General features: G+C 43.3%; 1 protein-coding gene across 1 annotated transcript in view; it reads left to right on the forward strand.

Annotated features, from left to right (window-relative positions):
• The window catches only part of spon1b (spondin 1b), a 376,017-nt gene that overhangs the window by 296,860 nt on the left and 65,077 nt on the right, over positions 1–14,080 (forward strand). The window contains exon 8 of the mRNA XM_068046637.1: positions 12,231–12,432. Within this exon, the coding sequence (XP_067902738.1) occupies positions 12,231–12,432 (202 nt within the window). The remainder of the gene's footprint in view (positions 1–12,230; positions 12,433–14,080) is intronic.

Genomic DNA, 14,080 nt, shown 5'->3' on the forward strand with positions numbered 1-14,080 from the left:
CCAGAAATAAAGGTACTGAATTGGGGGAAGGCCGATTTCAATTTGATAAAACAGGATCTGGCCAAAATGGACAGGGAGCAGCTACTAGGAAAGTCTACATCAGACCAGTGGGAGTCATTCAAAGAGGAAATAGTGAGGGTTCAGAGCCAACATGTACCCGTTAAGGTGAAGGGTAGGACCACCAAGTTCAGGGAACCTTGGATGTCAAGGGATATAGAGTATTGGATCAGGAAAAAAAAGGAGGCTTATGACAGATTTGGAGCATTGAGAACAGCGGAGGCATTAGAGGAGTATAGAAAGTGTAGGGGGGTACTTAAAAAAGTAATTAGGAGAGCAAAGAGGGGACATGAAAAAACATTGGCGGTCAATATAAAGGAAAATCCTAAGGCGTTTTATCAGTATATTAAGAGCAAGAGGATAACCAGGGAAAGAGTGGGGCCCATTAGGGATCAAAATGGCAATCTGTGAGTGGAGCCAGAGGACATAGGTGAAGTTTTAAATGATTACTTTTCATCTGTTTTCACTGTTGAGAATGACGATGTAGGTGTAGAGATCAGGGAGGGGAATTGTGATATACTTGAGCATATTAACATTGAAAGGGAGGAAGTACTGGATGTTTTAGCGGGCTTAAAAGTGGATAAATCCCCATGCCCAGATGCGATGTATCCCAGGCTGTTATGTGAGGCAAGGAAGGTAATACGAGGGGCTCTGACACAAATTTTCAAATCCTCTCTGGCCACAGGAGAGGTACCAGAGGAATGGAGGACAGCGAATGTGGTACCATTATTCAAGAAGGGTAGCAGGGATAGACCAGGTAATTGCAGGCCGGTGAGTCTAACATCAGTGATTGGTGAACTATTGGAAACATTTCTGAGGGACAGAGAATAATCAGGGATAGTCAGTTGCCAGCGATCGCCAGAGCTGGCGGGCAGCCATAAAGGCGGGGCTAAAGTGTGGCGAGTCGAAGAGACTTAGCAGTTGGCAGGAAAAAAGTCAGAAGCCCAAGGGGAGAGCCAACTGTGTAACAGCCCCGACAAACAATTTTTTCTGCAGCACCTGTGGAAGAGTCTGTCACTCTAGAATTGGCCTTTATAACCACTCCAGGCACTGCTCCACAAACCACTGACCACCTCCAGGCACTTACCCATTGTCTCTCGAGACAAGGAGGCCAAAGAAGAAGAATAAGAGTCAGCAGGGCATTGTAAGGAGGAGATCGTGTCTAACTAACTTGATTGAATTTTTCGAGGAGGTGACTAGATGTGTAGGTGAGGGTAAAGCAGTTGATGTAGTCAACATGGACTACAGTAAGGCTTTTGATAAGTTCTGGCAAGGGAGATTGGTTAAGAAGGTAAGAGCCCATGCGATCCAGGGCAATTTGGCAAATTGGATCCAAAATTGGCTTAGTGGCAGGGAGCAGAGGGTAATGGTCGAGGGTTGTTTTTGTGAGTGGAAGCCTGTGACCAGTGGTGTACCACAGGGATCGGTGCTGGGACGCTTGCTGTTTGTAGTGTACGTTAATGATATAGACGTGAATATAGCAGGTATGGTCAGTAAGTTCGCAGATGACACAAAAATTGGTGGTGTCGTAATAGTGAGGAGGAAAGCCTTAGATTACAGGACGATATAGATGGGCTGGTGGGCTGGTAAGATGGGTGGAGCAGTGGCAAATGGAATTTAATCCTGAGAAGTGTGAGGTGATGCATTTTGGGAGGACTAACAAGGCAAGGGAATATACAATGGATGGCAGGACCCCAGGAAGTACAGAAGGTCAGAGGGACCTTGGTGTACTTGCCCATAGATCATTGAAGACAGCAGCACAGGTAGATAAGGTGGTTAGGAAGGCATATGGGATACTTGCCTATATTAGCCGAGGCACAGAATATAAGAGCAGGGAGGTTATGATGGAGCTGTATAAAATGCTAGTTAGGCCACAGCTGGAGTACTGTGTACAGTTATGGGTACCACACTATAGGAAGGATGTGATTGCACTGGAGAGGGTGCAGAGGAGATTCACCAGGATGTTGCCTGGGCTGGAGAATTTCAGCTATGAAGAGAGACTGAAAAGGCTAGGGTTGTTTTCCTTAGAACAGAGAAGGATGAGGGAAGACATGATTGAGGTATACAAAATTATGAGGGGCATTGATAGGTTAGACAGGAAGAGACTTTTTCCCTTAGCGGAGGGGTCAATAACCAGGGGGCATAGATTTATGGTCATGGGCAGGAGGTTTGGGGGGCTTTGAGGAAATTGTTTTTCACCCAGAGTGTGGTTGAAATCTGGAACACACTGCCTGAAGTGGTGGTAGAGGCAGGAACCCTCACAACATTTAAGAAGTATATGGATGAGCACTTGAAACGCCATAGCATACAAGGCTATGGGCCAAGTGCTGGCAAATGGGACTAGAATAGTTAGGTGCTTGATGGCCGGCACGGACACAATGGACTGAAGGGCCTGTTTCTGTGCCGTATAACTCTATGACTCTATGACTCTATTGGTGATCACATACCACACACTGGCACTTGCAAGATCTTGATTTTCTCTCTTCCAATGTCTCCTTCAGCCCCATTCACATCCTTACCATCACCATCTACAAGTTAGATACTCCATCACTTCCTTGGCACACAAAGGGCAAAGGAAATCTGGAACTCTGTCCCCCAAAAAGCTGTTGAGGCTGGGGCGTGTCAATTGAAAATTTCAAATCTGAGTTTGATAGTTTTTATTATTCATTTCATGGGATGCGGGCATCGCTGGCAAGGACAGCATTTGTTGCCCATCCCTAATTGCCCTTGAGACAGCGGTGGTGAGCTACCTTCTTGAACCACTGCCATCCATGTGGTGTAGGTACACCCACAGTGTGTTTGAAACGGAGTTCCAAGATTTTAATCCAGCAACAGTGAAGGAACAGTGATATATTACCAAGTCGGGATGGTGTGTGACTTGGGGGGGGACCTTGCAGATGGTGGTGTTTCCACACATGCTGCCCTTGTCCTTTGAGGTGGAAGAGGTCACAGATTTGGAAGGTGCTGTCGAGAGAGGTATGTTGAGTTGCTGCAGTGTCTCTTGTATATGGTACATACTGCTGCCACTGTGCATCGGTGGTGGGTGGAGTGAGTGTCTAAGGTGGTGGATGGTGTCAAGCTTCCTGAGTGTTGTTGGAGCTGCACTCATCTAGGCAAGTGGAGAGTAGTCCATTACACTCCTGACTTGTGCCTTGTAGATGGTGGATAGGCTTTGGGGAGTCAGGATTTGTTAGGCAGGTGAATTAAGGATTGCAGAACCAAGGCGGATATCAAATCATAGAAAGTTTATGGCACAGAAAGAGGCCTTTTGGCCCATTATGTCTGCGCAGGCTGAAAAACGAGCCAACCAGTCTAATCCCACCTTCCAGCATCTGGTCCGCAGCCTTGCAGGTTACATCACTTGAGGTGCATATCCATACTCCTTTTAAATGAGTTGAGGGTTTATGCCTTTATTACCCTTTCAGGCAGTGAGTTCCAGACCTCTACCACCTTCTGGGTGAAAAAACTTTCCCTCATCTCCCCTCTAATCTTTCTACCAATCACTTTAAATCTATACCCCCTAGTCACTGACCTCTCTGCTAAGGTAAATAGGCCCTTCACATCTACTCTATCCAGGCCCCTCACAATTTTGTACATTTCAACCAAATCTCCCCTCAGCATTCTCTGTTCCAAGGGGAACAACCCCAGCCTACTCGATCTTTCCTCATAGTTGCATTTTTCCAGTCCTGGCAACATCCTCGTAAATCTCCTCTGAGCCCTCTCTAATGCAATTACATCCTTTCTGTAATGAGGTGACCAGAACTGCACACAGTACTCAAGTTGTGGCCTAACTCACGATTTATACAGTTCATGGAGTTAAGATAAAGATAAGCCATGAACTAAGTGAATGGCAGAACAGGACTGAGGGGCTGAATGGCCCCCTCCTGTTCATATGTTCTTGTAATTTTTAACAATTATATGATGGGAAGGAGCAAAATAAATTACTTTCACAAGTTAATTTTGTAATCAGTAACAATGCGGGGGGGAGGATTTAATTCTCCGCCCCACTCCTACTCTGAGCTCTCTGCCCTGGGCTTCCGACACTGTTGCAATGAGGCTCAACGTAAGCCTGAGTAAAAGCAAGTTGTCTTTCAGTTAGGCACTTTACAACCTTCCAAACCCATCATTTAGTTCAACAATTTCAGATCATTCAAAAAGTTTCCTTTGATTTTACCCCTTTAAAAAGGGAGTACTATTGTTAAATTGATTTTCAATGAATGACTTAGTCATCCTAATTGCCAATTAAAAGAGTAGAAATCTGTTTTCATGTTGAAAAGCAACATGGTGGAGAATGTACCTCTACTGAGAAAGATGGAAAGATTATAGATTGCACACCATCAGGAGAATCTTGCATCTGGACTGTCGAGTGGACATGGTTGTCGTGGAAACCAAAGCAAAAATTAAGGATAAATTTCAAGATGTACTTGAAATGATTAAAGGCTGATGAATGACACATCATTTGATTAAGTTTGCACCTCAACAGGTACTCAAAGACAAGATTTCAAATATGGTAATAAAGTGTTATGAGTATTTTCAGTTGAAGACTTTGTTTCAAGGATTGAAAGTATTTGTAGTATTATGACTTGCACCGGAACATAAGGATGGACATTTCGTTCAACTTTGAGCATAAGGGCAGTCAGTGGTGTGTTAATAGCCTAGAACTTACTGCTGGCAATGTACATTTAGTGCACTTATGTGACATCTCATTGTTACTTTAATGCAGTTATTAACCCATCAGTGCCTCTTTTAGAATACTTTAAATGAATTATTGGTAAAAGTTATTCTTCGGCTTTCCTATATCCTTCTCCTTCCATGTCTTTGGGAAGACCAAAGCCATTGTCTTCAGCCCTTGCCATGAAGTGTGTTCTCCAGTCACTGATTGCATGCCCCTCCCTGACCACTGTTTCAGATTGAAACAGACTTTTTAAAATTCTTTCATGGAATGTTGGCATTGCTGGCATGTGTATTGGTATTTGTTGCATGTCCCTAATTGCCCTTGACTTGAGTGGCTTGCTGGGCCATTTCAGAGGACAGTTAAGAGTCAACAGCATTGCTGTGGGTGTGGAGTCACATGTAGGCCAGAGCAGGTGAAGAAGGCAGATGGGTTTTTATAACAGTCAATGATAGTTTCATGGTACCATTACTGAGACTAGCATTCAATTCCAGATTTTTTTGATTAATTAATTGAAATTATGAATTAATTGAATTCACCAGCTGCCATGGTGGGACTTGAACTCATGTCCTCAGGGCATTAGCCTGGGCCACTGTACTACTAGGTCAGTAACATTACCACTACACTACTGTCTCCCCTAACTGTTTGCCGCTACGGTGTAAATCTCCGCACTCTCTCCAAAGCCTTGACATTCTTCCTAAAGTGTGAAGCCCAGAATTGGAAAGAAAGAAACTGAACGGGGGAGAAGAATGGAGGGATCCAGGTGAACAAAACATTAAAAGCAACATTGCAGGCCAGCAAAGCAATTAAAATGCTAACAAAGCACTGGGATTTATTATAGGAATATAGAATTCAGAAGTAGTGAAGTTATGTTATACTTGTATAGGACCCTGGTCAGGCTGCACTTGGAGTACTGTCACAGTTCTGAACTTCATACTATAAAAAGGAGAAGGGTAGAAGGATTGAGAACCAAAGGAGACCAATTTAACGTGTTTGCCAAATGCACCATAAGGAATTTCTTTTTGGAGCGAGTGGTTAGGGTCTGAAATGCACTACCTGGGAGCAGGCTGGAGGCAGATACAATCAGGGATTTCAAAAGGGAACTGGATAAACATCTGAAGAAAAATCATTTTCAGGGCTATAGGGGAAGGACAGGCGTTTGGGACTAGTTGAGTTGCTCTTGCACAGAGCTGGTATGGACATGACACACTGAATGGCCTCCTTCTGTACTGTAAGCATTCTATGATTCTAGTGAGATAGAAACACTGAAGAAAATGCAAAAAAGATTTACAAGGATAGTACCAGAACGGAGAGATTACAGCTAGCAGGAAACATTGAACACGTTGGGACTTTAGAAACAGGAAGACTTAGGAGAGACCTGATAGACTTCTTCAAACTTATAAATGGATTGGGCAGGGTAGATGTGGAGAGAATGTTTCCACTTGTGGGAGAATTCAAACTAAGGGCCATAAATACAAGATAGTCACTGATTAATCCGATAGGTAAATAATAACAGTTCTGATGAAGGGTCACTGACCTGAAACTGCTTCTGTCTCCACAGATGCTGCCAGACCTGCTGAGTATTTCCATCATATCTTGTTTTTATTTCAGATTTCCAGCATCTGCAGTATTTTGCTTTTATTTTAGGTTAATAAGGAGAATTTTGTTTACTCAGAAAGTGGTTAGAATGTGGAACTCATTGCCACAGGAAGTGGTTGGGGCAAGTAGCTTACATGCTTTCAAAGGGAAACCTTGCGAGTGCATGAGAGACAAGGGAAAGATATGCTGAAAGGTTGAGTTGAGGCAGAGAAAATGGGAGAAAACTAACGTGGAGTGTAAACACCAGCACAAACTAGCTGGGCTGAAGGATCTGTTTCTGCATTGCATATTCTGTGTAACTTGGTTGACTTTTAGCTGCTTTCTGAAGTGGCTTAGCAAACCATACAGTTGAGACATACTTGGATAACAGTTTAAGTAAGGCTCGCCGCCAGCTTCTCCCGGCAACTCAGGATGTGACACCCACATCTCAATATTTACATTTGAAAAGAAACGTATCCACCTCCATTTTAAACACCACCATTGATTCTCCATCTCTGGAGCACAGTACATTCCCCACTCTCACAGCTCACTATGACAAAATTATGAGGATACTTACCATAAAATTAGATTGTATTCCCAAGTTTAGAAGGTTGAGGGTTGATCTAATTGAAGTGTTTAAAATGCCAAAGGGATTTGATAGGGTAGATTTCCTCTGGTGGGGTATCCAGAACCAGGGGATATGAGCTTAAAATTAGAGCTAGGCCCTCTTAGGAATGAAATCAGGAAGCATGTTTTTACACAAAAAGTAGTGAAAATCTGGAACTCTCTCCTCAAAGAGGAGAATTTTGTTAGGAAAATTTAGAAAGGGTTGTGGAGCCAAGGTGGTAAATTGGGTTGAGGCACAGATCAGCCATGATCTAATAGAATGGCAGAACCGACTCAAGGGAATGAATAGCCTCCTCCTGTACCTGTATTCCTTAAGGTTGCCCTGGATTCATTGTTAATTGGCTTTGCTTGAATTTTAAGTTTATCTTCCCTTCACCTGGCTTGTTCTACAAATACAGCTACTTTGCAATTGCTTCTTTCAATTTCCAATTCAGAAACAGTTTTACCTCAATAAAGGACACTATTTAGAACCTCATTGCTACATGCTTGGCTTGCCAATCCAACTGAAACTTCGGGCTGGATTTTACAGGACACCTGACACGGGGTCCGTGGTGGCAGGGGCCGGAAGTTCGTTCCAACAGTGACCTGCCTTGGAACCTAATGCCAGGAGAGCTGGACTAGATGTTCCCGATAGCGGTGAGGCTCCAGGGCACCCTCCCCCTCACCCTGTTCCGCCCCCCACCCCTCCACTGTGTGATGGGACCAGGATAAACATATGGTAATTAATTAAATGCATACATTTAAATACACTTACCTGCGATCTAACAGTCGGCCGCAATCTTCAGAGCGGCGACCGGCACTCCTGCGCCTTCACTTTCCCATCTGGGGAAAACAGGCGCTGCAGTGGTGGGGAAAGGGGGGAAACGTGAGATTTTTAGTGCCAAGGTTGGGGGGAAATGGGGTCAAACTTTCCTCATTAGTATAGGAAGGGGTGAACTGTGAACTTTGTTCAGTTTTGGGGGTTCGTGCGAAGGTCATATTTGAAAGGTAAGTGTTTTGGCGGGGAAAGAGCAGATACTTAATTTTATTGTTATTGGGGGGGGTGGGAAAGGGGCGATAGAATTTTGATTTAAACAGTGGGGGGTTGGGGGGAGTGGCACCCTTTAAAAAATGTAATTAGTCAGCAGCGCTGACTGCCCTTTAAAAATGCCCCTGTGCACAGGCAGCTAATGCCATTGCCGGAGTTGGAGAGCCCGCCCCCTCTATGTGATAGGGGTGCGCGGGCCAACGGGGGTATTTAAATGAGCCGCCGCGCTGGAGATCGCAGCGACATGGCTGCACGCGGCTCATGCAGGCGGGTTGCAATTTGGCAGCAGGCGCTTAAAATCCAACCCTATGTGAGAGTCGGATGAAGAGAGTAAAGATTGGAGTCTGGAACTAGCTATGTTATCAGACAATTACATAACATATTCCTGTGGCTATTTATTTTAAATACATTCATGGCTCAGCTGAAAAAGTGGAGAGTGGAAAGTCGAATGTGTGTTTGTTTTTGCAGTATTCCCCAAGCTGTGTTTTTTGAATAAAGTGGTTGCAAGGTGAGGACAGTGCTAATAACTGCAATGAGTAATTATTATGGATAAATGATTAAAATATACTTCAGAAAATGTCCCTGGCTGGGATTTTTCCCCTTAGAGCAGAGAAAGTTAAGGGGAGATTTAATAGTGGTGTTCAAACTTATGAGGGGTTTTGTTAGAGTAAATAAGGAGAAACTGTTTCCAAAGGCAGGAGGGTCAGTAACCAGAGGACACAGATTTATGGTAGTTGACAAAATAACAAAGGGGAGATGCTGCGAGTTGTTATGATCTGGAATGCGCTGCCTGCAAGGGTGCATACGACTTAGGAGCAGCAGTAGGCCACTCGGTACCTTGAGCCCGCTCCGCCATTCAACAAGGTCATGGCTGATCTGATTGTAACCTCAACTCCACATTCCCGCCTAGCCCCAACATCCTTTCACTCCCTTGCTCATCAAGAATCTATCTACCTCTGCCTTAAAAATATTCAAAGACTCCGATTCCACTGCCTTTTCAGGAAGAGAGTTCCAAAGACTCACGGCTCTCTGAGAAAAAAAATAGCCCTCATCTCTGTTTTAAGTGGGTGACCCTTATTTTTAAACAGTGACCCCTAGTTCTAGATTCTCCCACAAGAGGAAACATCATTTCCACATCCACCCTGTCAAGACCCCTCAGAATCATATATGTTCCAATCAAGTCGCCTCTTACTGTTCTAAACTCCAGCGGATACAAGCCTAGCCTGTCCAACCTTTCCTCATAGGACAACACCCTCCCCACCCCACCCCATTCCAGGTATTAGTCTAGTAAACCTTCTCTGAACTGCTTCCAACGCATTTACATCCTTCCTTAAATAAGAAAAGAAAGAAGAACAAAGAAAAGTACAGCACAGGAACGGGCCATTCGGCCGTCCAAGCCTGCGCCGATCTTGATGCCTGTCTAAACTAAAACCTTCTGCACTTCCGGGGTCCGTATCCCTCTATTCCCATCCTATTCATGTATTTGTCAAGATGTCTCTTAAAGGTCGCTATCGTACCTGCTTCCACCACCTCCCCCGGCAGCAAGTTCCAGGCACTCATCACCCTCTGTGTAAAAGACTTGCCTCACACATCCCCTCTAAACTTTGCCCCTCACACCTTAAACCTATGTCCCCTAGTAACTGACTCTTCCACCCTGGGAAAAAGCTTCTGACTATCCACTCTGTCCATGCCGCTCATAATTTTGTAAACCTCTATCATGTCGCCCCTCCACCTCTGTCGTTCCAGTGAAAACAGTTTGAGTTTATCCAACCTCTCCTCATAGCTAATACCCTACAGACCAGGCAACATCCTGGTAAACCTCTTCTGTACCCTCTCCAAAGCCTCCACATCCTTCTGGTAGTGTGGCGACCAGAATTGTATGCAATATTCCAAGTGTGGCCTAACTAATGTTCTGTACACAATACTCCATTGGTTTTACCACTGCCCTGTATAGCTGAAGCATAACCTCCCTACTTTTGTATTCAATTTCCCGCACAATAAACACTAACATTCTATTTGCTTTCCTAATTACTTGCTGTACCTGCATACGAACCTTTTACACAAGGGAACCCAGATCCCTCTGCATCTTAGAACTCTGCAATCTCTCACCAATTAGAAAATATGATTCTTTTTTATTCTTCCTGCCAAAATGGACAATTTCACATTTTCCCAAATTATACTCCATTTGCCAGGTCTTTGCCCACTCACTTAACCCATCTGTATCCCTTTGTAGCCTCTTTATGTCCTCTTCACAACTTATTTTCCCACCTATCTTTGTGTCATCTGCAAATTTAACAACCATATCTTCGGTCCCTTCATCCAAGTCATTTACATAAATTGTAAAAAGTTGAGGCCCCAGCACTGATCCCTGTGACATCACTCTCTGTTTCCTGTTAGCTAGCCAACCCATACCAATATGTTACCCCATACACCATGAGCTTTTATTGATTTCCCTTCACTAAACCATGTTGACTCTGCCTGATTACCTTGAATTTTTCTAAATGCCCTGCTATAACATCTTTATTAATAGTTTCTAACATATTCCCTGTGACCGGTGTTAAGCTAACTGGCCTGTAGTTTCCTGCTTTCTGTCTCCCTCCCTTTTTGAACAAAGGAGTTACATTGGCTATTTTCCAATCTAATGGAACCTTCCCCGAATCTAGGGAATTTTGGAAAATTAAAACCAACTCATAAACTATCTCACTAGCCACTTCTTTTAAGACCCTAGTATGAGGTCCATCAGGACTCGGGGACTTGTCAGCCCGCAGCTCCAACAATTTGCTCAGTATCACTTCCCTGGTGATTGTAATTTTTTTTAGTTCCACCCTCCCTTCCATTTCCTGATTTACAGCTATTTCTGGGATGTTACTTGTCTCCTCTATAGTGAAGACAGATGCAAAATACCTGTTCAATTTATCTGCCATCTCTTATTTTCCCTTATTAATTCCATCAGACCCACTTTCTATAGGACTAACACTCACTTTGTTAACTCTTTTCTTTTGGAAGGTAGTGGAAACAGATTCAAAAGTAACTTTCAAAAGGGAATTGGATATAATTACTTGAAGAGGAAATGTGTGCAGGGCGATCATGAAAGAGCAGGGGATGTGGGCTTATTGGATAGCTCTTTCGAAGACCTGGCACAAGCCTTCTGTTTTGTTGATTGATGCAATTATAATGAACTTATCCTTAGTCAGTTTTACAAGGGATTGAACAAGGGAGTCAAGAACAAATGAAGATGGAAGACGAAGGTTAGATTGGGCCATTGCAGATAATAATCTAGTCCCTGTTTTACAGTCATATATTCTGGCCTTATAATTGCTTGTTCCTACAATAAATTCAGATGTCCACACTTAAAATGGAAAATACCTATGTAAACTTGTCACACTATAATGGCACCCTCATGCCATTGGTGGCACTGCAGCTTGACAAGGCTTGCATAGGCAACTCCCATTATAAATGCAGACATGGAAATTTATAATGGAAAATGTTGACAGGCAGTAATATATTAAATAGTGTCCATAAAATACATTTTGTAGATTAGACTGTTCTCAATGTGGCGATTCATATGACAGGAATGTAGACAATGCTTGGAGTACACTCCATGCTCAAATTCCCATTGGTCAAGTCTCGACTAAATTTTTAAATTCCCCCTCATGTCAAAGTGCATTTTTTGTTATTTCTTGCTATGTTTTTAAGTGGACAATATTGAAAGAAAAGTGAAAAAGCAAAAGATTATTGCATTGGGTGAAATTTCAAAAAAATGTGCAACACACCAGCCAGTGAGACACCTTTACAGATATGTAACTCATAGATAAGGATGTCTTGTCTTTAAAAGAAGCAAGAACCTAAATGAAAGAAAAAGACATCACAGAGTAACAAATAAGAGGAACTTTACTGATCTGTATGCTCACAGCCTCTCACACTCGTAAAGATCACCTGCATGTTTGCTGTAGAGTTAAATCTTATTTGACTAACCCATCTGTACAAATGTCAGGACCGTCCCTTCTCTCAATATATCTCAACATCAGATGGTAAGGAGATTGTCAGGCTAATTGGCAGTGCATTCTGCTGCAGGTCAAAATGCTTGGGATGTGCCTAAATTATTAATCACCAAGGCAGCAAGTAGCATTGAAAATATAGTTCACCTCATGAATGTTTGTTAGATCGCACTTCAATGGAAGATATCGTTATTGTACCATTCCAATATACAGTGTTTGAGATGTACCTTTTTTTGTGTTGTTTTGTCTGCTTTTTATATGTTTTCTGCAGCCGGGCAGCTCCGTCTGCAGAGTTCTCTGTTGACCATACACGGCATCTGATGTCCTTCCTGACGATGTTGGGTCCCAGCCCCGATTGGAACGTGGGGCTATCAGCGGAGGATCTCTGCACCAAGGATTGCGGGTGGGTGCAGAAGGTTATTCAGGACCTGATTCCCTGGGACGCTGGGACTGACAGCGGAGTGACGTATCTGGTAAGCCATTGGTTGATTTCTCAATGGGTTTGCTTGTTACTCAGAGCGTAGCTGGAATCCCAGAAGCTTCCCTCAAGTCTCTCCATGTGGCAGAAAAATGGAAATGGGCTTTTTTTTAACCAACATGTCCTTAATACCACATTCATTCTGCATTATGGAACTCGAATTTACCCCAAAGTCATTTAGTGAATGGTTTATGATCAGATTTCCTCCTATCAGATTTTTTCAGCTTTTTCCTCCTATACAGACCATTTCAATCTGAATATATTACCACCACAGCCTTCTGATGTTGATAAGATGATACAGACGCTTCTCCTTTAAACTTTGTCATGAAATCATCACTGAGAAAACAACAACTTGCATTTATATGATGCCTTTAATGTAGTAAAATGTCCCAAGGCGCTTCACAGGAGCATTACCAAACAAAGATTTAGCACTGAACCACATAAGGAGATATTAGAACATGACAAAAGCTTGGTCAAAGAGGTAGGTTTTAAGCAGTGTTTTAAAGGAGGAAAGGTAGAGAGGCGGAGAGATTTAGGAAGGGAATTCCAGAGCTTAGGGCCCAAGCAGCTTAAGACATGGCCACTGGAGTTGAAGCGATTGAAATGACAGATGCACAGGAGGCCAGAAATTTTTCTTATTCATTAATGTGATGTGAGCATCACTGGTAAGGCCAGCATTTATTGCCCATCCCTAATTGCCCTTGAGAAGGTGGTGGTGAGCTGCTTTCTTGGCTACAACTGAATGGCTTGCTAGCCCATTTCAGAGGGTAGTTAAGAGTCAACCACATTGATATGAGTCTGGAGTCACATGTAGGTCAGACTGGGCAAGGACAGCAGATTTCCTTCCCTAAAGGACATAAGTGAACCAGTTGGATTTTTATGACAATCCGGTAGTTTCATGGTCTTAGACAAGCATAGAGATCTTGGAGGGTTGTAGGGCTGGAGTTGATTACTGAGATAGGGGAGGGGCCAACAGCAATAAGGTGAATGACTGGCTAATCAAATTTTTGTGCAATTGGTTGAGGTATGAATGTTGGCCAGGACACCCTACTCCTCTCTGAATAGTTACCATCCAGCTGAATAGACAGATGGAGCCACAGATTAACATCATATGAAGAATGGGACCTCAGCTCAATGCTGGTAGACAGTGCCCAAGTTTCCTTAGACCAATTAGAAAACATGGATACACAATCACGCCCATTCCCTCACAATACTGACAAGGAAGCAAAAAATAAATGTAAATGTATTTCTAATCCTCTCAACTCAGTTGTAGGTTCAAACTCCAGTCCAGGACTTGAGCACATAATTTAGACTTATATTCCAATGCATACCACTGAGGGAGCACTGCATTGTCAGAGATGCCATCGGGAGGTTAGGTATTAACTAACACCCCATCTGTCTGCTCAAGGATGTAAAACATCCTATGCACTATTTGAGGAGCAAGGAGTTCTCCTGTGCCCTGACCAAAATTCCTCCCTCAATCCACAACACCAAAACACAGGTTAACTGGTCCTTCAGCGCACTTACTAATTGTGGGACCTTGCTGTGTGGATATTGGCGGCTGAGTTTGTCGACATAACAAGTGACTGCACTTTAACAAGGGTGTAATGAATGGCTATATAAATGCAAGCTCTTTCTTTCAT

Source organism: Heterodontus francisci, chromosome 14 (assembly GCF_036365525.1).
Source record: "Heterodontus francisci isolate sHetFra1 chromosome 14, sHetFra1.hap1, whole genome shotgun sequence".
NCBI lineage: Eukaryota > Metazoa > Chordata > Chondrichthyes > Heterodontiformes > Heterodontidae > Heterodontus > Heterodontus francisci.